The 26315-nt window shown below is 42.1% G+C and overlaps 1 protein-coding gene across 1 annotated transcript; it reads left to right on the top strand.

The window, feature by feature from the left end:
- The first annotated feature begins 5301 nt into the window (after positions 1 to 5301).
- olfml2bb (olfactomedin-like 2Bb) lies at positions 5302 to 21606 on the top strand. The gene is made up of 9 exons (XM_034119742.1): positions 5302 to 5669; positions 8716 to 8982; positions 9266 to 9373; positions 11472 to 11636; positions 11757 to 11985; positions 16136 to 16669; positions 16986 to 17162; positions 18601 to 18797; positions 19854 to 21606. Exons 1-9 carry the CDS (start codon positions 5400 to 5402, stop codon positions 20241 to 20243), a joined length of 2337 nt encoding a protein of 778 aa, XP_033975633.1. The 5' UTR covers positions 5302 to 5399; the 3' UTR covers positions 20244 to 21606.
- Positions 21607 to 26315: the final 4709 nt, after the last annotated feature.

The raw sequence follows: 26315 nt of genomic DNA, 5'->3' as shown, positions 1-26315 counted from the left end.
TTTCCAGAACTGATGAGGTTGGAGTAGTAGGAGGACTTAGCGGTGGTGAGGGCGTTCTTGTAAAGGCAGAGATGTTCTTTGTAGAGCTGTATGTGGATTAAGAGTCCAGTCTTTTTGCACAGACGTTCAAGACGCCGGCCAGTGGTTTTTAGCTGGTGGAGGGCAGCAGTGTACCAGGGAGCAGTGTGCACAAATGAGACTATGCGAGACTTCAGGGGAGCCAGCGCATCCAGGGAAGATGCGAGACAGTTGTTGTAGTGACTCACCAGTTCAGCAGGGGTTGAGGAGGAGGATGGGGGTGGACTGGGCACGGAGGTAATAAGGGAGTTAAGGTCTCTGGGGTCAATGCGTTTGATGTTTCTGAAGGTAATGGTCCGCAGTGCTCTTGTTTTAGATAGGGGGACATTTACCTCAAAAAGCACAGATTTATGGTCAGAGATGGGGAACTCAGCATCAGTGAGGTTAAAAGGAGTGACACCGGTGCAACAGACTAGGTCTAATATGTGACCTTTGTTGTGGGTTGGAAAATTGACATATTGTGTAATACCAAGACACTCAAGGAGTGAGATGAAGTCCTTTGCAAAACCATTAGCGTGGTTATCAATATGAATATTAAAATCACCCAGGATGATGACAGTGGGGGACATAGCACATATTGTTGTTAATAAGGCTGAGAATTCTGTGAGGAAAGCAGCTGAGGGCTTCGGTGGTCTGTAGATAGTCACAATAATGGTAGGTTTAGATCCTGTGAGTTTTATTGCCAGGCACTCAAAAGAGGAGTGATGAGGGACGGTGACAGTGGTGAGTTTCATGTCTTTGCGGTAAAAGACAGCAAGGCCACCACCCCTTCCAGTCACACGGGGTTCACAGACATAAGCAAAGCCAGGAGGGAGCGCTTCGTTTAGCTGTGAGAAATCATTTAGCTGTTGCCAGGTCTCAGTGAGGCATAGCAAGTCAAGTTTGTGGTCAAGAATAAACTCATGAACAAGCAGTGCCTTGCTAGTAAGGGATCTGATATTGTGAAGAGCCAGTTTTAAACAACCAAGAGGTGCATAGCTGTGTGCTTTGTGCAGGGGGAGTAGCACAGTGTGATTGACAGGTCGAGTGGCGGAGCAGGCGAAGCGGAGGGGGCGGGGCTCGGTAGACCAAAAAGAGCGGATGTTTGTGTTTTGGTTTGTAGTTGTGTACTGAAAGTTACGACGTGATCCACGGTGTACATATCTGGGACGTTTGAGGATGTCCCGATGGGCAAGCAGAGTTGGAGGGATCAGGAAGTGGGACCGGAGACACAGCAGCTCCGTGGCGGAGTATTTCAGCTGCGGGGCAGCGTTAGTGACTGTGAAACACAGTGCAGCCCAAATGACGAGCCTGCTGAATTTCATGGTGAGAGAAGTCAGTCAGGGTGCAGTTCAGCGTTATTGTAGTCCGGGTGGTGGTTAGGGGACAGTAGAACCAGGATAGAGCAGCGGTAGACAGTGTGTCGAGTCCCCAGGCAGGGAGACCAATCCTATGCCCGTGGCTGAGTCGCAGGTTAGCCGGGTAGCGTGTGAGCAGGGACCAGCTACTGTGATGAGGCAGCCTTCGTAAGACAGATGGACCACAGTCAGATGGATGACTTGGTAGGCAGGAACAGACAGCTCCGGTCAGGCAGGTGTTAGGCACGCCAGATCCGGGTATCCAGCCACCGAAAGCACAGAGAAGTCCCAAAAGTCCCAGGTTAGCTTGTTTAGCAGCTAGGATAGCTTCGGGCTGCCGGGTGTAAACAGTGCAGCACCAGGCAGGCTGCAGGCGAAACACTGTGGAATCACTTCGACTTCAGACTGGCTAAGTAGTGTAAGGTTGGAACAATAGAGCACAAACAGACTGATTCAAGCTAGAAGGACAGCTAAAAATAACAAGTTACGGCGGAGGCGCGGCAGCAGCTTGCCAGCGGTCCCTCCACTTCCTCTACAAACTTGAAACTTGAACTTGAATAATGTACTTCAATTGAATGTAATAATTATGTTGGTTGTTGTTTGTGGAAGCGCCAGTGAATGAGCCCCATTAACTGAGTTGTAAACATCACTTTAAATGGAAGATCCCCATAGGCCCCACCCACTCGATCGTATCGGCGATCGGTATCGGCTAGGGATGTCCCGATCACCTTTTTTTGCTCCCGATCCGATTCCGATCATTTGATTTTGACAATCTGCCGATACCGATTTTTCCCGATCCGATCTTTATGCAATGCATTAAGAGAAAAAAAGGAGAAAAGCATTCAAGTTGTTCCTTAAACCCCACGTTCTCCACCACAGATAACGGCTGGTCATCCAACGCGATGAATTCAGCTATCTTGGCTGTTATTTTTTTGGCCTTTTCACTGTTCTGGGGCAGTTTCTCTTCCCTTTTAAAAGTCTCTGAAAGTGTTGGTTGTTTCAGTGCCTTTACCTGAGTGACCGCTGTGTACTCGTTGTGTTGTTGTTGGTGTTTGTTTCTCAGGTGGCGTATTAGATTGGTCGTAGCTCTGTTCTTTCCACCACGCGGAACCTCCGCCTTGCAAACATTGCATCTGGCTGTTACACTGCCTTCGCTTTCAATTTTATAATACTTCCAAACTCCTGACATTTTCTCTGTCCCGACTCCCGAGTCACCAGCTGAACGTAGCCTCTCGTTAGCTTACTGCTACTATTAGACACTGCGCCCTGCCCACTCTGTTGCCAGATTTGAGAGAAATAAGCAACCAGGTCTATGAAAACAAGCCCAAAAGAAGCAACACATACATGATGTTGTGTAATTTGAAACCAAAACTTAGGCCTCAGGATGACTTTAAGACGTGAACATGGTCATTTTTGTTTTGTAACATTAAATGAAATAATAAAAATATTTTATAAAAAAAAAAATAAATTAAAAAAAAAAAAATCCCGATCCCCGATTTTTTTCTCCCCATTCCGATCTTTTGAAAATCACGTGATCGGCTCCGATCCCCGATCACGTGATCGGATCGGGACATCTCTAGTATCGGCCGATACTGATTCCGGCGATCGGCCCCAAAATTGGCGATCGGAGCATCCCTAATTAAAATGATAGACTGTTCATTTCTTTGTAAATTGGGAAAATTACAAAATCCGCAAGGGATCAAATACTTATTTCCTTCACTGTATGTGAATGTAAATGGTCTGCAAAGGCTAAAATCCATGTGTTCCCTCCAGAAGGAGTTTCTCTCCCACACACCAAGCCCCCAGGAAGTGCTCCGGACTCTGAGGAAAATATTCGTAGTGGCCAAACGGCGATACTACAATTTCCGTATCAGTCTGGGCCCAGAAATACTTATTCTCATTGACTAACATTGGGAAAGAGACGTCTGTAAATCAGCGGACAATCTCAGTCCATTTTGTCCTCATGCGCCAATGAGCAGCTCTCATAGGAAAGAACGAGACCCCGCCTCCGACGCTGTATCCAGTTCTTATTATACATCCATGCTACCCTCCCCCCTGCCTGAAACGCCTCCATTGCACTCCTTAGTTTACTTCTGAATCTGTAACATAGTGATATCACTGTCAATCACTATGAAACCCTCGCACTTCTATTGGCTAGCACTCAAACACATTTAACGTGATAGACTAAGAGGCGGGACATCTCTAATCACAACAGATTCAGCCAGCAAACCAATCAGAGCAGACTGGGCTCTGGTTTCAGACAGAGGGTGAAAAGAGGTGCTGCCGCAAAGGCAGTGTGAGTACAATAAAGAGCTTTATGAACATTGAATGTCTCCTATCATGCAAAATGCACTTTTTTAATGGATTGTATAGATAAATGTGTCCCCGGTGGGTAAGGGAACTCACAAAGTGTCAGAAAACAAAACCCTCTCTCTTTACCTCCGTACCCAAATCTCTAAACACGGGGGTACAACGGAGCTGATCCAGATTTGCTGCCGATATGACGTAATATCTGAAATGTGGGCTGGATTTACACCCACTGCCCTATCAGAAACGTTGCTATCAGAAACAATGCGCAATGTTTTGGAAGTAATATGGTCTGTGTTTACATTAGCAAGCATTGCTAACACTCAGAGCTAACGCTGTACTGGAGAGAGTATGCGTAAAACAGCAGGAAATATAAAAAGGTAGCCTACTCACCTTGTAGTAAACCTGCAAGAGAAAAAGCATTTGAGTTCCATACTGTTTCAGAAATAATCATTGATGTGGTTTTGAACATGATATGGCGTTTAATCGCGGCAGCATTTAGCTGAGTATCTGGGTAGAATTCTGAGCAGGCATACATTTTATTTATTTTTAAAGCTAAGGACCCAGAATCAGCACTTTTCTAACATGGCTGAAATAGAGTGCCACAGTGACGCGTCCTAAAACCCGGAAGTAAACTCCTTCCGGTTCCTTCGACAAAAACCAATGCAATTTCTCCATAGGATTTTGGAAAATAGCTCGAAATAATAATCAAATCAAATAAGGTTGACACAAATTGAAGAGACAGATCACGTTTTGTTCAGCCGGATAATATCCACATGTCTACCCTACTTTTATAATTTTCGAATCATAAATCTATCGATCATAAATCTATCGATTAGATTTATGATTTGAAAATGATTACTTACTTCTGGGTTTTAGGACGCGTCACTGTGGCACTCTATAGAGGGGTAGTATGACGAGGCATGGCTAGAATGGGTGATCCGTTTGGTATTTTGAGCAAAACACTTCATAGACATGTTTTTCATATATTTTATAAATCTGAGACCTATAATATATGCCTAAAAATAGTATAATAGGAGACCTTTAAAAAGCATGGAGACATTTCCCAGTAGAGGCACACAATGAAATGATGTACCTGGAAATGAGCTTAAGGACCGTATACATTACTAAAGGTTAAGCACTGTAGTTTCCCATGGCTGGATAGTGAAACTGAAGAGGTTTTATGACTCTCTCCCCCCCTCCCTCCTCTGCACACAGTCCTGGTTTGGACCGGCTCCGGTTTGGAGGTCAGTTTCTTCTGTCGGAACCACCCATCTGACCGGCGACACGTCGCATGGGACCGAATAGAGCTCAACATTTTATGTTAATTTCGTTACTTGTCTTTTTTTAATTCATCCGTTTAATGAATTCTGGACCCACTACAGAACCAAATTGAGTGCGCGAGTATAACGTTTTTTGTCCCGCTAAACTTGGACGGACCCGTCCATCGGAGCTGTGGAGACGTGAGGAAGCTTTTGAAGACGTGTGGGCCGTTTTTAAGCGTTAGGAAGTTGGACATTTATCCTCTTGTTTAGCCATTAGAACCCGCGGACTGTTGGCTGTTTGTTCTTTCCGCTGTCAGACTGGTCCTGCTCCGGTTTGGTTTCAACTTTCAAATAGTAATACCCAATAATTACACTGGGACTAGTTTCTTCAGAGAGCGGTTCATTGTGTTCCATGGAAATGTGGCGCAGACTCTCGCTGCTGGTTCTCTGCTGTGCTGTGGGGGGGCTGGATGCGCTGGAGCCGACAAGCAGCACCGACCCCTCAAGGGAGAAGATGCTGTTGACCGAAGCAGGGGAGCTGGGTAAACCGGACGCTCCCCCAACGGCTAAAGTGGAGGTCAGTCAGCGGGGAGGGGAGCAGCGGTCCGCGTGGAGAGGCCAGCAGCCCACCGCCGAGCCTCTGGAGGAGGAGCTGGACAACCAGGAGAACATCATCAGCCAGGTCAGTGCAATGGGCCAAAGTAGATTAGCTTAGTAGCAGAGGTGGAAGAAGTACCCAGATATTGTACCTACTGTACAGTAAGTAAAAGTGGAACTACCACAGAATCGGAATACTATGTTACAACTAAAAGTCCTGCATTCAAAATGTTCCTCAAGTAAAAGTAGAAAAGTAAAAGCAGTCATTGTGCAGATTGGTCCATTTCAGAATAATATATATGTTATGTTTTATAATGATTGATCATGAAAGTGTTCTCAAAGCTGGTAAAGGTGCAGCTAGTTTGAATGACTTTGTATACTGCAGGGTAGCTTGTGAATTTACTCCAGGTGGAACTAAAGTCTGATTTAAAGGTGGGGTAGGTAAGTTTGAGAAACCGGCTCGAGATACACTTTTTGTTATATTCCATGGAATGCTCTTAACATCCCGATAGCAATGAATATCTTAAGTGCTTTGACAAAAAATCCATAAAAAAATGTCATCTGTGGAAGCCGTAGTACTGTAAAAAGCCCGACCAATCATTTTAGCCGGCCTGGCTAAAATAACTGGATGGCCTACCTGCCTGTCAGCCTTCCATCTGTGCACAAACTTATCTCGTGCCCTCATTGGTCATGTGCGCGTTCGTGTGTGTTGGAGGAGGGGCTCTGCGATCTCGAGCTGGTTCCCCAAAATTACCTATCCCACCTTTAACACTTGATTATATTTCACATCATTAATCCAAATCTGTAAAGTAACTAAAGGTATTAAATACATGTAGTGGAGTAAAAGTACACCATTTACCTCTGAACTGTAGTGGAGTACACAAAGAAAAGAAAATAGTCGAGTTAAAGTACAACTCCCTCAAAATTGTACTTAAATCTACTTTGTTACACCACTGCTTGGTAGATTTACTCAAGTACTGTACTCAAGTACTTAAGTAAACATTAAGTAGTACTGTACTCAAGTACTTAAGTAAAGTACTTTACTTTTGTATTTCCATTTAATGCAGATTCATATATCTACTAGACTACAATTTGGAAAAAATATACTGTACTTTTTACTCCTCTGTACCCTACTCCTCTGTACTGCTATGTACTGCTATAGATTATATACTAGGCAGTAAAATAGTCATGTTAGCTCCAACTTTACCATCTGCATAATTAAAATGAACACATCAATGGATCACAAACTATAATCCATTGATATAATATGCATTATTCCCAAAATGTCCTTTCTGCATAACGAGAAGCCTACTTTAGTTGTTGCTACTTTAATTTTGTATTAATGCTAATACTTCGGTACTTCGGTACTACTTAACCAGTTGAGCCCTGAGAATGTTTTTCAGGTCTCAGGCTCGAAAATGACATTCCCAGAACAAATGACTATATCTTCCCTTTAAAAAGGGGTAAATTAATAATCTTTTTTCTCAAAGCAATGATAAACCTGTGAGTTGGATGTAGAAAAGTCAGAATCAATATAGATTTTCTTTATTTTAAAGTAAATTCAGATTGAACATAGTAAAAAAATGTAAATGATAGTGTCCGTCCAAAGAAAAACATAATTTATAGTGAAAACCACCCTTGAATGATGGGATGGTAGACTAAAAGCTTTAGGAATCCAAACTATAACATATAAGAAGTACCCTGTATCAAGATTGATGCAAAATAAGTGAAATTTGACCTTTTTAGAGAGATTTAGCAACAACAAAAAAACACTTCTGGGGTCATTTGGATGGATTTGACCTATCTCTGGCCCCCCTCGTTCGATTTTGATGATTGACATCTCTTTTTAACCGTTAGAGCCAATAGAATCGAGGGGAAGTTCCTAAAATCCTCTAAACATTACCCATTGGTGAATGAGTGATGCGTACCCAGAATGCTGGTTGCTATCATTAGCAGCTAATATGAAATCTCCATTTTTGACATAAAAATGGAATGATGGATTATCAGTAATCATTTCAAAGTGACACAGACACATTGGATTAACCTATGGATTAACCTTCAGCAGCGTTTTTATCGTTTTAATGCCATTAAACACGACTTTTGATCAGAAAACAACAGCATTCACGGGGGTAAGAGATGTCCCGTGAATGCTCCGTAATGCTACGTGTTGTGATGTCTGTGTTTTCTTCCCCTGTCGCGAGTTCTGATCGCTCAGTAATGATACTAATACCTATAGAATCAGTGGAATCTCAGCTTTAATCTGATAACTTGTATGTGCAGTTACGATAAGTAATAAGGGTATTCTTACCGTGAGTTCTGTGCTAAGTGCTATAGCATTTTTTCGCTCAGGGCTCATTTAGACGCTTCTTGTGAGACTTGTGTTTTGTTTCGGTAAAAATTGTTTGTATCGTCAGTTAGCTGAGTTTCTCCCCGTTAAGTGAGTATGACACATTAATAGGTTTTTAAATGTGGGGGCTCTCGGGCTTAACAAGTAAAAAATGATACAGTTTAGAAGTCCAGGTTAATTTTCCTCCTTCCACCAGACTTTATTTGATCTTGTTTCCTGACAGTCCGGTGTGTCTGATGATCACATCTCAGTTTTATGGTGAACTCAGGAAAAGTTTCCATTCACTTCATCAAGTGAAATCCACATCAACAGAGACACATGTTTAAACTGTAAATGTACCATTTCCAAAATGAAAATGAGATTATGTGATCGTATTAGACACAGCATGTTTTACTACTGCAAAACTGTGGCTTAACTTTACTTTTCCTTTAAACACAATCCAAGCCCCACAGTTAGTCAATTCAGCTCAAATGACGTGTAAATCATCCAGTGTGTGTACACCACGACCACGTGCTGCATCTTTTTGGTGGTTGGTTATGGAATCCTTCAAACTGTACTCCAAACCAAAAAGTGCCTGTTTGTAAATCACTGTAGCTGTTCCTGCTTAAAATCCTCATTATAATATATATTATAGAGAATAAAACAAAGTATCAAATATACATCCATATTACGGGTGAGTTAAATGTTTGTTTGTGTTTTCTGTGAGTTTCCTTTCATTTTAGCTGCCGAGTAAATTAGCGAAAAACTGAGAAAAATACAAACACATGTTTTCTTTCTCTTTCAGCTGCTGGGCGATTACGACAAAGTAAAGACTGTGTCATCAGGGTCCGACTGTGTGTGTCGCTGCATTGTTCGACCAATCAAACGCTCTGACTGCAGCCGTATCAGCGACCAGGCATCACCATCACAATACTCTTACTCTGTGGAGACGATAACCAAGGGAACAGACTGCAAGAAGTGTGTGTGCATGGCTCCACCTTCAGCTGTCAACCCCTGTGAGGGAGAGTACAGGTTTAAAAAACTACAAGAGGCCAGCAAAGATGACATCAAGGTAGACACACACACACACACACACACACACACACACACACATACACACACACACACACACACACACACACACACACACACACACACACACACACACACACACACACACACACATACACACACACACACACACACACACACACACACACACACACACACACACACACACACACACACACTATTATTCCATGATTTCTTGGAATAATGTAAGTTTGGACTTTAGGTAAAGATGATTCCCATATCCTAATCAAAGTGTTCTCCTCTCTGGGACTGGGCCTGTTTAGCTGGCGACTATCATTGACTTGTTGGAGGGCTCTCTGTATGGAATGGACTTGTTGAAACTCCACTCTGTAACCACCAAGCTGCTGACTAGGGTTGATAACATGGAGAAGGTGAGCACACACAGACACAACCACATGCACAGGACACTCATTTGCTTTACATCTATATATAATGTCTTGCATGGAGGGATTTAAACTCCAAACGCACTTAAAACCTGCTTTCCATAAGGTAGAATGTCATAGATGGTATAGAGTGATTAGCGACATGTTTTTAAAGATTTAATCTTTTAAGAAAGAAAATATCAAATTTGAACAGAAGGGTTTAAAAACACGTTTTTAATGCAAATAAACTTGAAACATAAACCTATTTGTCATTTCAAAATGCACTTTTATTGTCTGCGTGAAAGGAACAGTAGGCTATGAGCGAATACATATCAACATTCAAAAATTACAAAGTCGTACAATATATACCATGTGCTACTGTCTAGGATTAAGTATGATGAGAGGATTTTGTGTTTTGAATATGTAAAGAGAAAAGTTACATTTACATCAATTAAAATAAATGTATGGCAAGTATGATAAAATGAAGTCTCTGTGGACAGCACGCGGGTCTCACAAGCTGCCGGACCGAGAGTTTGATCCTGCCTGCGGCGGGAGGAGGCGGTCTGCTCGGCCTGCTCTTGGCTCTGGGGTGCCTCCTTAAAAAAAAGAAAAGAAACTTTTAAATAAAACATTTATCTTAACAGATAAGATTTGATCATTTCATTTAAACGTCAGGCCTACAACATGGCCACAAACCCCATCTAAAAACAGAGGCTCTGTCCTAATTACCTGTTTGCATCCACCTGGGTTACTTGGCTCTACCCAATAACTTTATATCATTTTACTTTAAACCACACTTAAAAGAATAATATAATTGTACATATGTACATGTCTACAGTATAGCAACTAATACATGTTTTAAATAAATAAACATTCAAATGTGAAAGAATCTCCTTCAATGAATATTTAAAACTTACACAAAATCAGATTCTTGTAAAAATTAGAGTACATGCATTGTTCCATCTTTCAAGCTAAGATATATACATATATACATATATCTCTTAGCTTGACATGCTCGTTCAGTTAGCATGTATGCTATATATGTATTCCATTCCTTTAAATTGAATATTTAAAATACAAATTAGCAAAATAAACACAATTACACAGCGCCAAATCGACAAACAGCCGAGAACCTAAATAGTATGTAATTATATCTAGAACCACAAGATGTTAATTACCTGTACTCGGTGCGCCATATTGTCTGTTCTCTCTGTAAACCCGTGCCTATTGCCAAGCACTGATGTTATATCTTTATATTTAAGGCCAAGCTCAAAGTAAAATCGATGAACCGCTCCATTGTTGTGGTTCCTGTGTTGCCGAACTGACCAGGAAGTACATTGAGCTAAATGAAAAGTTTTGTGAGATCTCGCCAAAGTATTGCGAGATCTCGCCAAAGTATTGCGAGATCTCGCAAAGGGGTTTTGCGAGATCTCGCAAAAATATTTCAATTTGTTTTTCCTTCCCTCACACATCCACGACCCACTCGAAACGGGTGGGTCGCGACCCACCAGTTGAGAACCACTGTTCTAAATCATATTTAAGACCTTTCTTATTTTTTTTATCATATTTAAGACTTCATTTTTAAGGCCTTAAATTCTGATGATCAAATGTAAGACTTTTTAAGACCCCGTGGGAACCCTGAACAAACAAAAAATGATATGTCTGCCCTGTGTTTCGTTTCCAAAATGCTTCTTTCTTTACCCATGCTACTTTACTTCCCCAAGTTTCATGGAGATTGTACGAGTAATTTTCACAGTGGTTTTATCAACAATATACTTTATATATTAAATGAAAATGGTTTGTATCCTCTCATGTTTGCCCTGTGTCTTGTTTTATAAGGAGCATTTTTCCATGACAGAATCGAGACCTCTGTACCCTGTTTTTAGCCATTTATGGTGTGGGGATGAACTATTAGCAGTTTGCTATGGCTGTACAGACAACCAACTAACACTGGATAACTTTCATACTAAAAAACCTCAAAACAGGATTCTGAGGCAAATACTGGATAAGTTATCTTTCTGCACTAATTTATTTGATCAGCTTTGCGTTTGTGATTCCTGCCTAAAATGGCCCTTTTATATACTGTCATCATGTGTGTGCTCTCCAGGGTTTTGCCCGTAATTTTACTGAGAGAGCAAGAGAGAAAGAACGTGTGAAGGAAAGACCAAAAGAAAAGGACAAAGAGAAGAAAGCCCAGCAGAAAAAAAGGAAAGTTAATGATTTGGAGCGTTCAGGACAGAAAAGTGGAGCCGCTGCCAACGGCAACAAGCAGGTATCATCTGCCTGAAAACGATATAACCAACTGAAGCAAAGAATGACTGCATCCTCTCTGTTTTCAAAAATATACTGTTATCTCATCTGAAAATCACTCATTCTGCTTGTTCTGTTGCAGAAGAATCAGGAAAGTCAGCTAAAAAATAACCAACAGGAAGATGGTGTGGAACAACAACAGCCAACCAGGAATAAGACAGGAACTGAAAAGCCAATGAAAGAAAAGACGGAGCCAAAGCAGCCAATCAAAGACAAGAACAGCATGGTCATCAGGGGCGTGACCTTTTACAAGGCAGAGGAGGAGATCTCCAAAGAGGAAGGGAAGGATGAGAAAGGGAAAGGGAAAAAAAGTAAGTCTAAAGTACACCTATTTTAAAAATGCTTTTATGTCACATTAAGTCTTCATGGCAACAACTTAAAGTATTCCCATCTATGGCAAGCCATTTGAGTATTTATTCCATATCCTTGATATCAGACGGCAGCTGCCTACACTAGTTGGCTCTTTGATTTCACTTGTTAGATATATGGTCAAACTAGTTTGGCACTCTGCTTTACTAGTTAAATAAAACATTACACTAGTCACTCTTTTTCAGCAACTAGTGGCACTTTTGTCTGACTAGTTAGCACATCAGCCTTACTAGTGACGTCAGGAGCAGCACTTGTAGCACCAAAGTCCCAACTTGTAAGCTTTTTAAAACAAAGCACCTTTCAAATTGCAGCTTAACAAAATGTTTTAAAGAGGATCTATATTCCTGTCTGCAGTCCTAAGGAAACTTTCTAATTTTAAGAAAGTCTTTAATGTTCTTACCTAATTTGATATACAGTCATAAGATCATAATTACAAAAATACTTTTGTTTTATAATTTTGTAAATATGGTCATATTACGGTGGCCCTGAAGTGCAAGACACCACAGCATTTCAGAAAACACAACAGCATTTCAGAAAACACAACAGCATTTCAGAAAACACAACAGCATTTCACATTGGACGGAAAGGGTATTCCTTTAGGGAAAACACTTCTTGTTTGTGATTGGACAGAGCCAGCCAGAGAAGCACTGCTGTGATTGGTTGTTTTTGCTGCCAGTCAAGAAATGACGCTTCGTGATTGGTCACCACCCGACAGCGCAACATGTCCCAACACATCAGCCGTTAGCTGTTAGCACACACTCAGAGCTCACAGCTCCTCAAAGTTAAACAAGTACAAACCACAGACTGTCTGTGTCATGGCGAATACAGTCGCTGCTTTATTTATGTCTGTATGACGCTGTTGTGAGTGTGGACGGAGCAGCTACAGGTTAGTTTAGCCTGATCTATCCGATTCCGATAGGATTTACATGGAGATACGCCCCGCCCCCTCTCCAGCGCGTCTTGTTTGAATGACAGGAGTAAACACTGACAGCTGCGGTGAAACTCGAGCGATTAGAGCGATGCGAAAAAACCATGAATTAATGCTTTATTAATTCATGGTTTTTAACGGGCTTATCTCCATGTAAATACTATGGTAGACTACCCAATATTCGCATCGCTCTAATCGCTCGAGTTTCACCGCGGCTGTCAGCTGTGTTTGCTCCTGTCACTCAAACAAGAGGCGCTGGAGAGGGGGCGGGGCGTATCTCCATGTAAATGCTATGGGAGATACCAACTACAACAAAATGAACATATTGACCGTGATTTAATTGTAATACACGTTTCAAAGTGATGCCGAAGTAACTACATACTGATACCGGTTAGTAAAAACCATGAATTAATGCTTTGTCAAGTCTGCAGACAAGATGGCAGGCGAAAAACCTTTTAAAATGCGTGTTTTCTGAATGGAGATCGGATCCATCAGGCTAAACTAACCTGTAGCTGCTCCGTCCACACTCACAACAACGTCATACAGACATAAATAAAGCAGTGACTGTATTCACCATGACATAGACAGTCTGTAGTTTGTACTTGTTTAACTTTTGTCCAGTTTCTGAACAGATATGAGGAGCTGTGAGCTCTGAGTGTGTGCTAACAGCTAACGGCTGATGTTTTGGGACATATTGCGCTGTCGGGTGCTGACCAATCACGAAGCGTCACTTCTTGACTAGCAGACTGTTTTCTGAAATGCTGTTGTGTTTTCTGAAATGCTGTGGCGTTTTCTGAAATGCTGTGGCGTTGCACTTCAGGTCCACCGTATAATATGACTGTATTTTAAAACACAGTGTATTTAAGCTCTTAAATAAACTATTTGGGCTGGGTGGCGCTCTATACTGTAGCTTAGGGCCAATAGAAGACCTCGATGCATTATTTCCCCTCCTCCTCATTAGCATCCTGTGCAACTAGTGTGACTAGTGAAATTCTCTCTGCAGACCCATTCTCACAGCGTTTATCAACCTTTTTCTTACTCAATATCAAGCCACACTTATTGTTTTTACTTCGGCTGTGACTTTGTGTGTGCTCAGGATGAGTTTAGCTGTGTTTCGCTGTGTATCGCTAACAAGGAAACAACACCTCCACGGAGCTCAGCGCGATTCACAACGTCCCGACCAATCAGAGCACACTGTGCTCACAGGGCGGGTGGGGGCTGGAGCTATTGGAGCTACAACGAGCCGTTAAAGGCAGAGAGTGAAATTCAGTGAATACACGTAGTTTACAGAGATGCTGTATGAGAAACCAATGTGAGTTTGGAAAATGTATAAATCTATTCTAGTACACCTCAACAATGGAATTATGATCAGTGGAAATGGCCATGACATGGGCCCTTTAACTAGTAAAGCAGAGTGCCAAACTAGTTTGACCATATATCTAACAAGTGAAATCAAAGAGCCAACTAGTGTAGGCAGCTGCCGTGTGATATCAAGGATATGGAATAAATACTCAAATGGCTTGCCATACTCATCCCTACTTGGTATGTTACAGTATGCGGCTTTCACACCAGCGCTTTTCCCTTTCTAGCTCCGAGCTAGAGCTTTTCTGGTTCAGCTCCGGTTTCCCTTTTCAGCTCCCGCTCTGTTCACACCGCCCAGAGCCCGACTGGTGCTGCCGCTGCTGCGTCATGACGTCACCGTTTACATCGCTGATTTGCTCCCCAACGGAGCTCACTACAACAACAATAATGGGGGACTGCGTCGGGTCGATGATCGTGTTGCTTTTAATCATACGAAGCCAGATTAAATTAAATAACGACTTCTCCAACCTTATACTTTTCTCCAGAGTGCCGTGGTTCATTGTTTATTAATGTGTTTCAGCGGCATTTACCGACCGCTGCAGTGCTGGCTGCTCTTCCACGGGAGTTTATTCTCCCGTTAGCTCCGGGTTAGCTCACACGGCTCTAAAGTATTCACTGTCTGACTGTCACACAAGCAGCTGATACATATCCCCAGTTCCCCTTAAGTGAATGTGTGTCAGTCTGAATTGACGCTGTTTGGCATCACAACGCTGTTATGAACGTTTCTCTGGTATAACATGGGTGATGTTAGCATAGCAACCGAAGCTAAACTGACTACTTGCTAAGCCGTTTTCTACAGGCACATTTTACCGGCGTATTTTTCATTATGATTCTACTTGTGATAGTCGGACATGACAACCTGTGCAGCCCATGTATTGATTCCATCCGATAGCTGCTATAATAACAAACAAAACGTCTGCCTGCTCTCCACAATGATCAATAACAGCGAACGGATGGTCAAAGTAAGGTACAAATAAACAGAATCACACGAAGCCTGGTTAGTGTTGCCTGACTTTATAAAGCGTGTTTTTTTTTATAAGTGTGTGGTTACCTTCTAGTCACTTTGCTCAGCGCTACTGCTTGTAGGCAGGCATGACGAGACTCTTCAGTCGACCCATGTTCAGGGGAGGTGAGACCGAATTTTTTGGAGCTGGAAACGAACTGGATTCCGGAGCTAAGAGGCGGCGCCGCTGCGGTGTGAACAGGAAAAACCGGTACTTTTCAGGCTCCAGCTCCGAGCCGGCGCTTAAAACGCGTTGGTGTGAAAGGGGCATTAGATGTTTTCCATCATATTTTAAGTTATCTCACAAACTTTTTAGCAAATAAAACATACAAAACATGTTATCATTCATTCGGATTGTATTCACAGTCTTCACAGTCTTTTTGCTTTGTTTTTGGCCTCCACCAACTCCTTAGAAAATATTGTTATTTAGCAGCTAAATGCTACACTATGCTCACCATCTTGCTGTTCATTTTGCTTGTCTGCTATGATGGGCAGGTAGTGTTCAGTGAGTATACAGATGTCGGCTACTGTTGCGTATGACACAATAAGAACATTTCGACTGAATCTAAACACTGACGTTGCTGGCTGTAAAACCAAAACAATGAGCTGAAAGAGCTAAAATACTCTGTTGTTGGTTGTGGTTGTGTAATCATTCGCTGTAGGTTCATTACAATAGCCGTCTCTTTAATTTATAATCAATCTTGATCCATTGTCAATACAAAAATATTGATTGTAGTCTCTCTGAGGTTCTGGATTGTTGCCCTCTCTTCATCTATCTGTCATTTAACTTATTTTATAGCGACTACAAATGCTTCCGTGGACTTATCGATCTCTGAGCCGCCTCCACCTACCAGGACATTCCCCTCCAAGAGTCCGGGACCTTCCACTACTGTTAGCATACAACTAGACTCTACACACTCATCAAGGAGCGTGAGCAGGCCTGCATCCACCCAGCAACCAACAGCCCCCCAAACTACCACCAAACAAACCACCACTACAACCACACCAGTTCCCACCACCAAACCAGCTGCTGAATCAACCACTAGCATACCGCCTACAACTCCAAAAACAACTACAACCATCAAACCAACGACAGCATCAACCAATAAAATAACACCAACAACTACAAAACCAACTACAGCCGAACCAGTTCCTATCACCATCAGACCAACAATTACCCAACGCAACAATCAGCAGACCATCTCACTCTCAGATACCAATATGTCTCCACCCATCAATGCGTCCCCCACAGCAAAGTCTCAGCCGGCATCGAGAAGTCGGCTTACCTGGACGGAGAGCCCTGCTGACCAACCAAAGACCACCAAGAAGCCTTGTAAGGATACGTGTTGTACAGTGGTCTATCCAGTAGTGAGTGCAGTAATCTTGATTCACATTGTCACCTTTCTTAAAAAGGTCTGTCTGTCTGTCTGTCTGTCTGTCTGTCTGTCTGTCTGTCTGTCTATCTGTCTGTCTGTCTGTCTGTCTGTCTGCCTGCCTGTGTGTCTGTCTGTCTGTCTGTCTGCCTGTCTGTCTGTCTATCTGTCCACCAACTCCTTTGAAAATATAGTTTTTTTGCTTAAAAAGTCTACAATATGCTAATCTCTTTATAGACTATTGGTTCACAGTGTCACCTGTGTGTGTTCTTGCAGCAGTGTGTAAGGACACATTAGCCAGCATCTCTGAACCGGTTCAGCAGAACTCTTACGGCCTCAGTGATGGAGCCTGGATGAAAGATGCTCACGGCCATGGCAACGTCATTTACCTTACTAATGGTGACTATGGCAACAACCTCCTAGAGTTCCGAGACATGGAAACCTTCAAGTCAGGTAAATATGAAGCTACTCAGAGCATCTTTTGCAGTTATGTGGCTAAACAGTTTCCAGAAATGTCCACCTGTGTAGCCCATGTATTGATTTAATCCGAAAGGAAAACGTAAGCCGCTGGAGCAGTGTGAACAGTATCAGACGCATGCCTGGTTAGTGTTGCGCGACATGATTTCTGTGTGTTTATTCGTAGAAGTGTGTGGTCGGTCGCATTCTAGTCTAGTCACTTCTGAGTCAGGCAGCATGAAACTTTGCATCTGACTGCTACTGCTTGTAACAACTGCTTATTCTTCTTGCCGTACTTGCCATGAACTGTTATTGTTGAGGTTAATCTCGCCCCCGGCTCCGCCATAACCCCGTTAAGTATTCAGTTCTTGGTTCTCGCAAAGCATTTTTTTTGGTTCCAAATGTGAACCAGTGTTCTGGGCCGAGAGCCGGCAACGTTATTGTGCAAACAGAAATAAACTGGTTTGCAATCGGGCACCGGCTCAGTTCTGGCCTTTGAACCGCTTTGGTGGAATATTCCATAATGAAATAGATGGTTTCTATTGGCTTTCTGTCAAAGGGAAACAGGGAGATGCTGACATCCCTGAAGCAATCCTTTAAAAATCATTCATAGGTCAAGCTTCATAAATATGTGCATCATAAAGGTGATTGAATTATGTCATCATATTTCACTCCTGTATCAGACTCCACTGACAACTGGAAATGTCCTATCAAAGAGGGAAAGGATCTAGCTGCAGTACATCTACACCTGAATAAAAACCAAGTAGAACTGAAAAACAAAAGAAAAGGAAAAGGCATTTCGGCCAGATTAAAATAATCACAATTTGGAGATTTAAAACACAAGATCTTGCCGTTGTTTTGTTTTCAAGAATGTTTGAACGCCATCCATCTAAGCCTTAATTGCTTTCAGAGAAATGTGGCCCAGAATGTAATGCCATCAGTAAAAGGTGTCTTTACAGGGACATCTTTTGAGTTGTAGCACACTATTTGGGAGAATATGTGTCTTGTTCTTATTTCATACAGTATAAGGATTTGTCTCTTAAAGAGGCCCTATTATGCTTTTTGGGGGTTTCCTTTTCCTATGTTATATAGGCTAGCGCTCCATCAGGACATCTCTAAGCGATTGACCAATCACAACAGAGCCGGCCATCCAACCAATCAGAGCAGACTGGGCTCTGGTTTCAGACAGAGGGTGAAAAGAGGTGCTGCAGCACAGGCAGACTCTTCTACATCCAACTCACAGGTGTATCATTGCTTTGAGAAAAAAGATGATTCATTTAACCCTTTTAGAAGTGAAGATATAGTTATTTGTTCTGGGAATGTCATTTTCGAGCCTGAGACCTGAAAAACAGGCTCAGGGCTAAACAGATTAAAGGGCTTGTAGTGGATTGAGCCTGAACAGCTGCATGTGTTTCCTGTCGTTCCTCCTGCTCAGGTCAGGCGAGTAATTCTTACAAGCTGCCCTACAGTTTCACTGGAACAGGCCACGTGGTGCTCAATGGAGCTTTCTACTACAACCGGGCCTTCAGCAGGGACATCATCAGATACGACCTGAGACACAGATATGTAGCTGCCTGGACAACACTACATGATGCTCTGCTGGAGGAGCATGCTGTCAGGACAAACTCTGATGTAAGACACATGCTCTGCTGTGTGTGTGTGTGTGTGTGCGTGTGTGTGTGTGTGTGTGTGTGTGTGTGTGTGTGTGTGTGTGTGTGTGTGTGTGTGTGTGTGTGTGTGTGTGTGTGTGTGTGTGAGACTGTGATTTCACTGTACCAGGAACACTGCATGAGAATTTACCTGAGGGATATACACCAGAGACACTTCAAAGGGTCATAGAAGGTCAGCGCGGGGAACAAAAACACTACAAATCACTAGAGGTCAAAAGGGCACATAGTGGGGAGTATACACTACTGCTGGAGTTAGTTCACTTTTCATTTACAGACTCAAATATAAAGACATTTTACTGACTGGACCCACATCAAATATTTTCAAAGGAAAAGTAAAGATTATGCAGAAAGCATTTATTTATTTAGTTTCAGAAAGTGAGAAGAGAAGATGAATACAGTCTTTGAGTCAAGTTCATACAGTATGGCCAGTTAAAAAAATATTTCTGTTCGTCAAAAAACTGTATAATTACTCCAAAAATATAAAAACTGTGTCAAACAGAGCGTCAGACGGCAGAGACAGCTTTATTTTTGCGGAGCTCCGACGTCACGTTGTTGTTTACGTCCGTGGCGCCATCTTGTTTACGGGTGTCATGTTCTTGCCAGAATTGATATATCTTATAAACAAGATCAGCGCCACAGGATTGCCCTCATACTATATTTTTCTAAAAAAAAACCTGACACTGGTTAATTGGATTATAAAAACTTTCGGATTAACTTTACCCTAAAATACACCCCAATTACACAATAATACACCCCTATTACACCCATGTTAACCCCATGTTACTCTCACTGTTATTACACCTATATTACACCCATGTAGAAGCAATTTTACACTGTTATTAGACCCATATTAGATCAATGTAACAGCAATATTTTCCATATATGCCACCGTATTTACAGTGTTATTACACCCTCTTTAAACATTGCCACAGCCTGTCAAATGAATGTATCCCCCAGGATACAGAGACATGTAAGGGTTGAGTGAGGGTCCCCCCAGTGACAGCATGTGTGTCTCCAGGTGCAGTTTGCTGTGGATGAGTCCGGCCTGTGGCTGCTGTACCCGGCTCTGGACACGGAGGGCTTCCACCAGGAGGTCATCCTGCTCCTCCACCTGCGCCACCGAGACCTGCAGCCCATACAGAGCTTCCGCACAGGTCTGCGGCGCGGTCGCTACGGAAACAGCTTCCTGGTCTGCGGCGTGCTTTACGCAGTGAACAGTATGGAACATCGCTACGCTAACGTGACCTACGCCTTTGACACACATACGCTCACACACACCGTGCCGAGCCTGGCATTCACCAACATGCACACACACACCTCTCAGGTGGCCTACTGCCCCCTGGACAAGAAACTGTACGCATGGGACAACGCTCACCAGATGACCTATGACCTCGTCTTTGCTTATTAGCGCTATGAAAGGACAAGCACCCCTGCAAATCCAGTAAAGAAAGGACAGTAGAAATAAGATAATACTATTTATCAGCGTTTTGTTTCTGAAGGACTGTGGATCAGTCTGACTGAATGTGTTTTTTATAATGCCCTCAGTGGCTGCTTTGTCACACACACACCTGAGTCAATAACAAGTAGCGAGAGTAGCATTTAACTCAGAAATGATGTGGAAATGTTCTTACATTTGGAAATAGAGAAAACTCCAGGGACACATGAATGAATGTATCCATTGTATGACATCTGTGTTCACATATTTTTCTTTTTCTCCAAGTGGAAAGTTTTCAGTTTGAAAATATGTATACCTGTCCCTCTGTATATTCAGACTGTGATGGGGACATCTCTGTGGAGTATGCACAGCACTCTGTGTCTGTGTCCCATTCTGTAAGAACATGTGCATCCTGAAATTGTGAACAGTTTATTTTTCATGCATGATTATGAGTTTGGAGGATTTCCCCCATGTGTACACACTTTGAATTAACGTTTAAAAACACAATGGTCATCAGAGCGTCCTGGCTTTGGTTGCTGTTACGACCCTCTATGAGTTCAGTGCTTTGCAATAGGAGTTATTAGTGTCCTGTTAAGTGGGATTGATGAAGTCTGTAAAAAAGTATAGATTGTTTCACCTCTTATGTACGGTGGCCGACTGTGCTGAGAATATTTGCTTAAATAAAGCAAATATCGATTTGAATAATGATTCTACTTGAACATGTTTCATCAAAAATCAGAGTAATAACTACATTTTGAGTGTGTATTGTATGTGTGCTTAGCGTGTTGCATGTTCACTCCTGTGCAGTAATGTTCTCTAATTAAGGCTCTGCTTGTTCGAAAAGTCTCCAGACAAAGTTGATTTCAACTGCTTCCCCACAAGTTTGCCTTTTTTTAATTTATAATAAAATATTTGAAAAAGATAAAGGTTTGGTTTAATGGTTTTGCACAATTTAAAAATACACAAACATAACAGATAAGAAATGATAAACAGTGCAGGAAGAGTCGAAAACCCATTTTGCTTATTTAATGCCTTTCCCTAAACAATGTTATAAATCACCATTTTATATAAAACACAAGATCAATATACAAACAACAGCTTCAATTCAATCAAATGGCAAACTTTGAGAACAACATATACTATACTTAACATATAAATGAAATAGCACCGATGTGAACACAGTATAAAACCAGGTATCAGTGGTCCAATGAGTTTTCAGGTATTTTTTGAAGCATGCAGCAAGGATGAATTTAGTAGTGAGTATGTATTGAAGTGCATAGGAATGATCCCTTTACCTGACACAAATTTGATAAACGTTGACGTCATAAACTGTAAGAATGTGAAGCATGTTAAATAAAGGGGCAGATGAGAAATAGGATCTTGTTGCAATTCTTTTCCGAGCGTTTCAGAAGACACACCATTTTATGGAGAGTAGTTTGGAAAGTATTTGCCCATACTATAATAGGATGAAATATACTACTGGAAAAAATGCTGCCTATATCTCACTGCATTGTTACTTCTTAATTTACAGTATGATGTCCCATATCAAGTGTAAAGACGTATTCTGATTAGAGATGAGACAAGTCCAGTTTTTCCTTCGCCCTCCCTCTCTCCTCAGCCGGTCCGGTGCTGTGGACATTTCTGAGTGATTTAGTTTCCCTGGAAGCAGCCCCTGGAAGGATCCCAGTGGTGGGTGGAAAATGAGCCGCAGCCAGATGCTGGTGAACGTCTGGATGTTGGGGACACACAGCACACTCACATCCTATTGGATCCCACACACTCTGATAAGACTTTAAACAGAAACACTTTTCATTGCAGCCTGCTTTGTTCAGCACAGCACAGTTCTCTTCAGGTCACACATACACTCCAAACAATGCACTAAATTAATGAACATATGGAAATAACACATTTTCAAAGCATGCCGGCCCATAGGGAGATATTAGGTCTGCTTCATGGGCAATTTATGGTGCTCTGCTCCCGGCCTGCAGCTTCTGACACGTTCACTAATGGACTCTGCAGAGAACTCAACAAAACTCTAAGGGAAATATGAATTGCAAAAGTATTGCTTCAATCGACCACATTTACCACCAACTCTGATAGAAATCCACACATACAGTACAGACACATTTCCCTCTGCATTTATGGTAAAGTTCAATCTGCACTGTGTTTTTGCAGCGCCAGCATAAACCCACTGCATCCATTACACTTTAGAAAAGAGAAGATTCACAACAATCCCAAATATATTAAGACAATATGACAAATGAACTCAAACCATGATCACATCTTGTTTTAACAATCCATAGATTGTTTATCTAACACATACAAAAAACATCGTATCATAAAATGTTGATTATTTTACATTTCGAGTTATTAAAATAAAGCCAGTTAGGACTATGACACCTTGGAGGATGATATTGCGTGCGTTCAGCTTCTGATTGGCTTACAAAATTCTCTTTGATGTTTTTTCGATTTCTCTGTGACACAGTGCTGAGGCTCTAGAAAATCACGTTGACTTTGTTTGAGTTTATTTTACATTACCTTCATTTCATACCAGCTGAAGATGTTCTTACTCTTGCAGCTTTTGTTTTGGTGGCATCAGTCAGAGTATGAGCACACGGCCCAACAGCTCCCTTTATGAAGTATACATGGGCCTTTACCTACGCTAAGATACAATCGACCACCTCCAATGTTTGATCGGGAAGAGTTCATCATCATGCAGACCTGCGGAAAGAGTTTGAGTTGACCTTCTTTTATTTTTTCTCATTTCAAAATAATAAGAGAAAGTGATTCAGATGAATGTTGGTGTGTGAGGCTGTGGACTAGAAATGCATAAATGTTTCCATAAAGCTGATTGGACCCTTCAGAGAGGACATCAAAAGTTATATAACCGGTATGTTTATGTGGTGGAGTCAGTGTGTGTGTGTGTGTGTGTGTGTGTGTGTGTGTGTGTGTGTGTGTGTGTGTGTGTGTGTGTGTGTGTGTGTGTGTGTGTGGGTGACCACCTAGCAGGATAACAAGAAAGGCGCCTATTCACATCAACTGAATACTGAAAGGTCTCGGCAAGTTGAATGTGTACAGTGTGTGTGTGTGTGTGTGTGTGTGTGTGTGTGTGTGTGTGTGTGTGTGTGTGTGTGTGTGTGTGTGTGGTCCCCTTACAGACATTAAGACCAAGTGGTTTGAGTCATTTGTACAGAACACACACACACACACACACACACACACACACACACACACACACACACACACACACACACACACACACACACACACACACACACACACACACACACACACACACACACACACAGACAGACAGACAGACAGACAGACAGACAGACAGACAGATAGATAGATAGATAGATAGATAGATAGATAGATAGATAGAATGATAGATAGATAGAATGATAGATAGATAGATGGATAGATAGATAGATAGATAGATAGAGAGAGAGAGAGAGAGATAGATAGATACAGTAGATAGAGAGAGAGAGATAGATACAGTAGATAGAGAGAGAGAGAGAGAGAGAGAGATACAGTAGATAGATAGATAGAGATAGATACAGTAGATAGATAGTACAGTAGATAGCAGTAGAGAGAGAGAGAGAGAGAGAGAGAGAGAGATACAGTAGATAGATAGATAGATAGAGAGAGAGAGAGATATATACAGTAGATAGATAGATAGATAGATAGATAGATAGAGAGAGAGAGAGATACAGTAGATAGATAGATAGATAGATAGAGAGAGAGAGATACAGTAGATAGATAGAGAGAGAGAGAGAGAGAGAGAGAGAGAGAGAGAGAGAGAGAGAGAGAGAGAGACTCATGTGTTTAAGTAACAGTTGGGACAGAACAATCTGCTAGAGAGTTGTAACTAGGGTGAGGAAAGGAAATGATAAAAGAGAAATGAGGGTTGTTAGGGCATTGGGTACTCGTGAAAAGTAGAAAGATCATCATCTATAGACACATTTAATGGATATTGTGTTGTATTGTGAATGCGCAGTAATCATCACACAACAGGTTCACATTTTTTCAAGTCTATTGGCGCGTTTCCACTACACGGCCCCGCTCGGCCTCGCTCGGTATGACTAGGCCTCGTTAAGACTGGCTCACTTTATGGCGCATTACCATTACAGTTTAGGAACTGGGGTAGTATCTATAGCAGGGGTAGGCAAGTAAGTTTGGCCGTGGGCCAATTTTTTGCTGAGCCACAAGATGGCGGGCCAGAACATAATCAAAGCCTAATTCAAGGAATTGATTTTGGTAAGAGGGCGCAGCGCCCCTGTTCCCCGGTTCAGAAAAAACTCTGATATCGCTGATAACCCTCCCCATCAACACTCTGATGCGCAGTCAGATCCGCTGATTGGTTCACTGATGATATAGGCGCCCAATCCAGAGCCTCTGGATAGACCCGCCCAAAGGGAGGCTCGTCGTCTCTAGCCCCATTTCAGTCCCATGTTAAAAGTCAGGGCTATTATCTGTATTTTAACCATGATTTTAACAGACTTATCTTAAATTGAGGTGTATTTATTGTTCTCTTCAAAGTTTATTTTTTTCTGAAATTTTAGGGTGGATGGTCCTCCCTTTCTTCAATGGACGAGCCTCCACTGAGTGAGTTATTAACTAGGTAGCAGTGTTATTTAACATACTTTTATTCTGATAAGTATTGTCAAGTTCTCTGGGTTTTTGGCATTTATTTGAGTGTTTGCCCACATTTGAGAGGCTTGAGGGGCAACAGAGGACGCATGGACAACTGGAATCCTTTTTCCTTTTCTTTATTTCAACTTTTCAAGGACACATTAGGATTCTTTCAGGTTGAAAACCTTTAAAAAAATACTAAATAAATAAATTACAGCATGTTTTGCTTTGCAATTTATTTAATATATTATAACCTAAATTAATCAGTAACCAAGTATTTTACTCAAACTCAATGTATTTAATAGTTAAAGGGGACCTATCATGCAAAATGCACTTTTGTACGTCTTTTGTACATGAATATGTGTCCCCGGTGTTCCAGGGAACTCACCAAGTGTTGTGCACCGACAGAAATGCTAGAGAGATGCATGTTATTTACGTTTGCTTTCTCTCATTCCAGGCTTCCTGATTATTTTCACCTGTGTCTCCTGTGCTCATCAATGTCAGCCCCGCCCCGGATTGGTCCCACCTGTGTCTAGTTACCCTGTGCTTATATTCCCCTGTCTCCCAAGTGTTCTTTGTCAGTTCGTATAGTCTCTTGCTATGGTCAGGTCTATGCTCTTTGTACTCTTGTAAAGTTTGATTCCTCACTACGTGAGCGCTTTCATTTTGTTCCTCTATTTTTGTCATCTCGGTTAGAGATTTGATAGTTACCTTTTTTTGTTCATTGCTGTATTTTGGAAAATAAAGTATCTTACTAATACTTTACCTCTGTCTCCCGGGTCGTGCAATTGGGTCCTACATCCTAAGTGTCTGAGTTCGTAACAGAACGAACTGACCATTATGGACCCAGCCGACCCAAGAACGCTTCACGCAGCGCTGTCAGCACAGGGCGTGAAGATCTTTCATCACGAGGAACAGCTGGGCCTAGTCAACCAGGAAATGCAAGAACTAAGAGGACGCCAGGCCGGGATTCAGGAAGCATTATCCACACAGATGCAACAACTGGCTGTCCAAATGAATCATTTTTTCACTCACCAACAGACTGCTCCTCCGGTGACGTCATCCACAACTGAGAGGTTGCCTGTCAATGCTCCAGCTGATTTCCCAAGTCAGGCTGTTTCTTCCCCTTTACGGCTGGCTCTTCCGGAGAGATTTTCCGGAGATTCTTCTAATTGCAGAGCCTTTTTGGTACAGTGCGATCTGCATTTTCAACACAACCCAGGAGCCTTTTCATCGGACCATGGTAAAGTGGCGTTTATTGTGTCTCATTTAACGGGAAGAGCTGCAGCCTGGGCTACTGCAGAATGGTCAAGAGAAACTGAACTATGTTACTCATTGACCGATTTCATAGAGACTATGAGTCGTATTTTTGACCACTCATCGCCTGCTACAGAGGCCAGCAGAAAACTT

Source organism: Trematomus bernacchii, unplaced genomic scaffold, assembly GCF_902827165.1.
Source record: "Trematomus bernacchii unplaced genomic scaffold, fTreBer1.1, whole genome shotgun sequence".
Taxonomy (NCBI): Eukaryota; Metazoa; Chordata; class Actinopteri; order Perciformes; family Nototheniidae; genus Trematomus; species Trematomus bernacchii.
Note: the sequence above shows the minus strand (reverse complement) of the source record. Positions and strands in the feature narration are given on the sequence as shown.

Excerpts from the sequence above, each read along its gene's own strand:
- olfml2bb (XM_034119742.1), top strand. The coding sequence starts at position 5,400 with ATGGAAATGTGGCGCAGACTCTCGCTGCTGGTTCTCTGCTGTGCTGTG. Across the intron at positions 8,983-9,265 it reads CCAGCAAAGATGACATCAAG|CTGGCGACTATCATTGACTT; the intron begins GTAGACACACAC and ends GGGCCTGTTTAG. Across the intron at positions 18,798-19,853 it reads CTGTCAGGACAAACTCTGAT|GTGCAGTTTGCTGTGGATGA; the intron begins GTAAGACACATG and ends GTGTGTCTCCAG.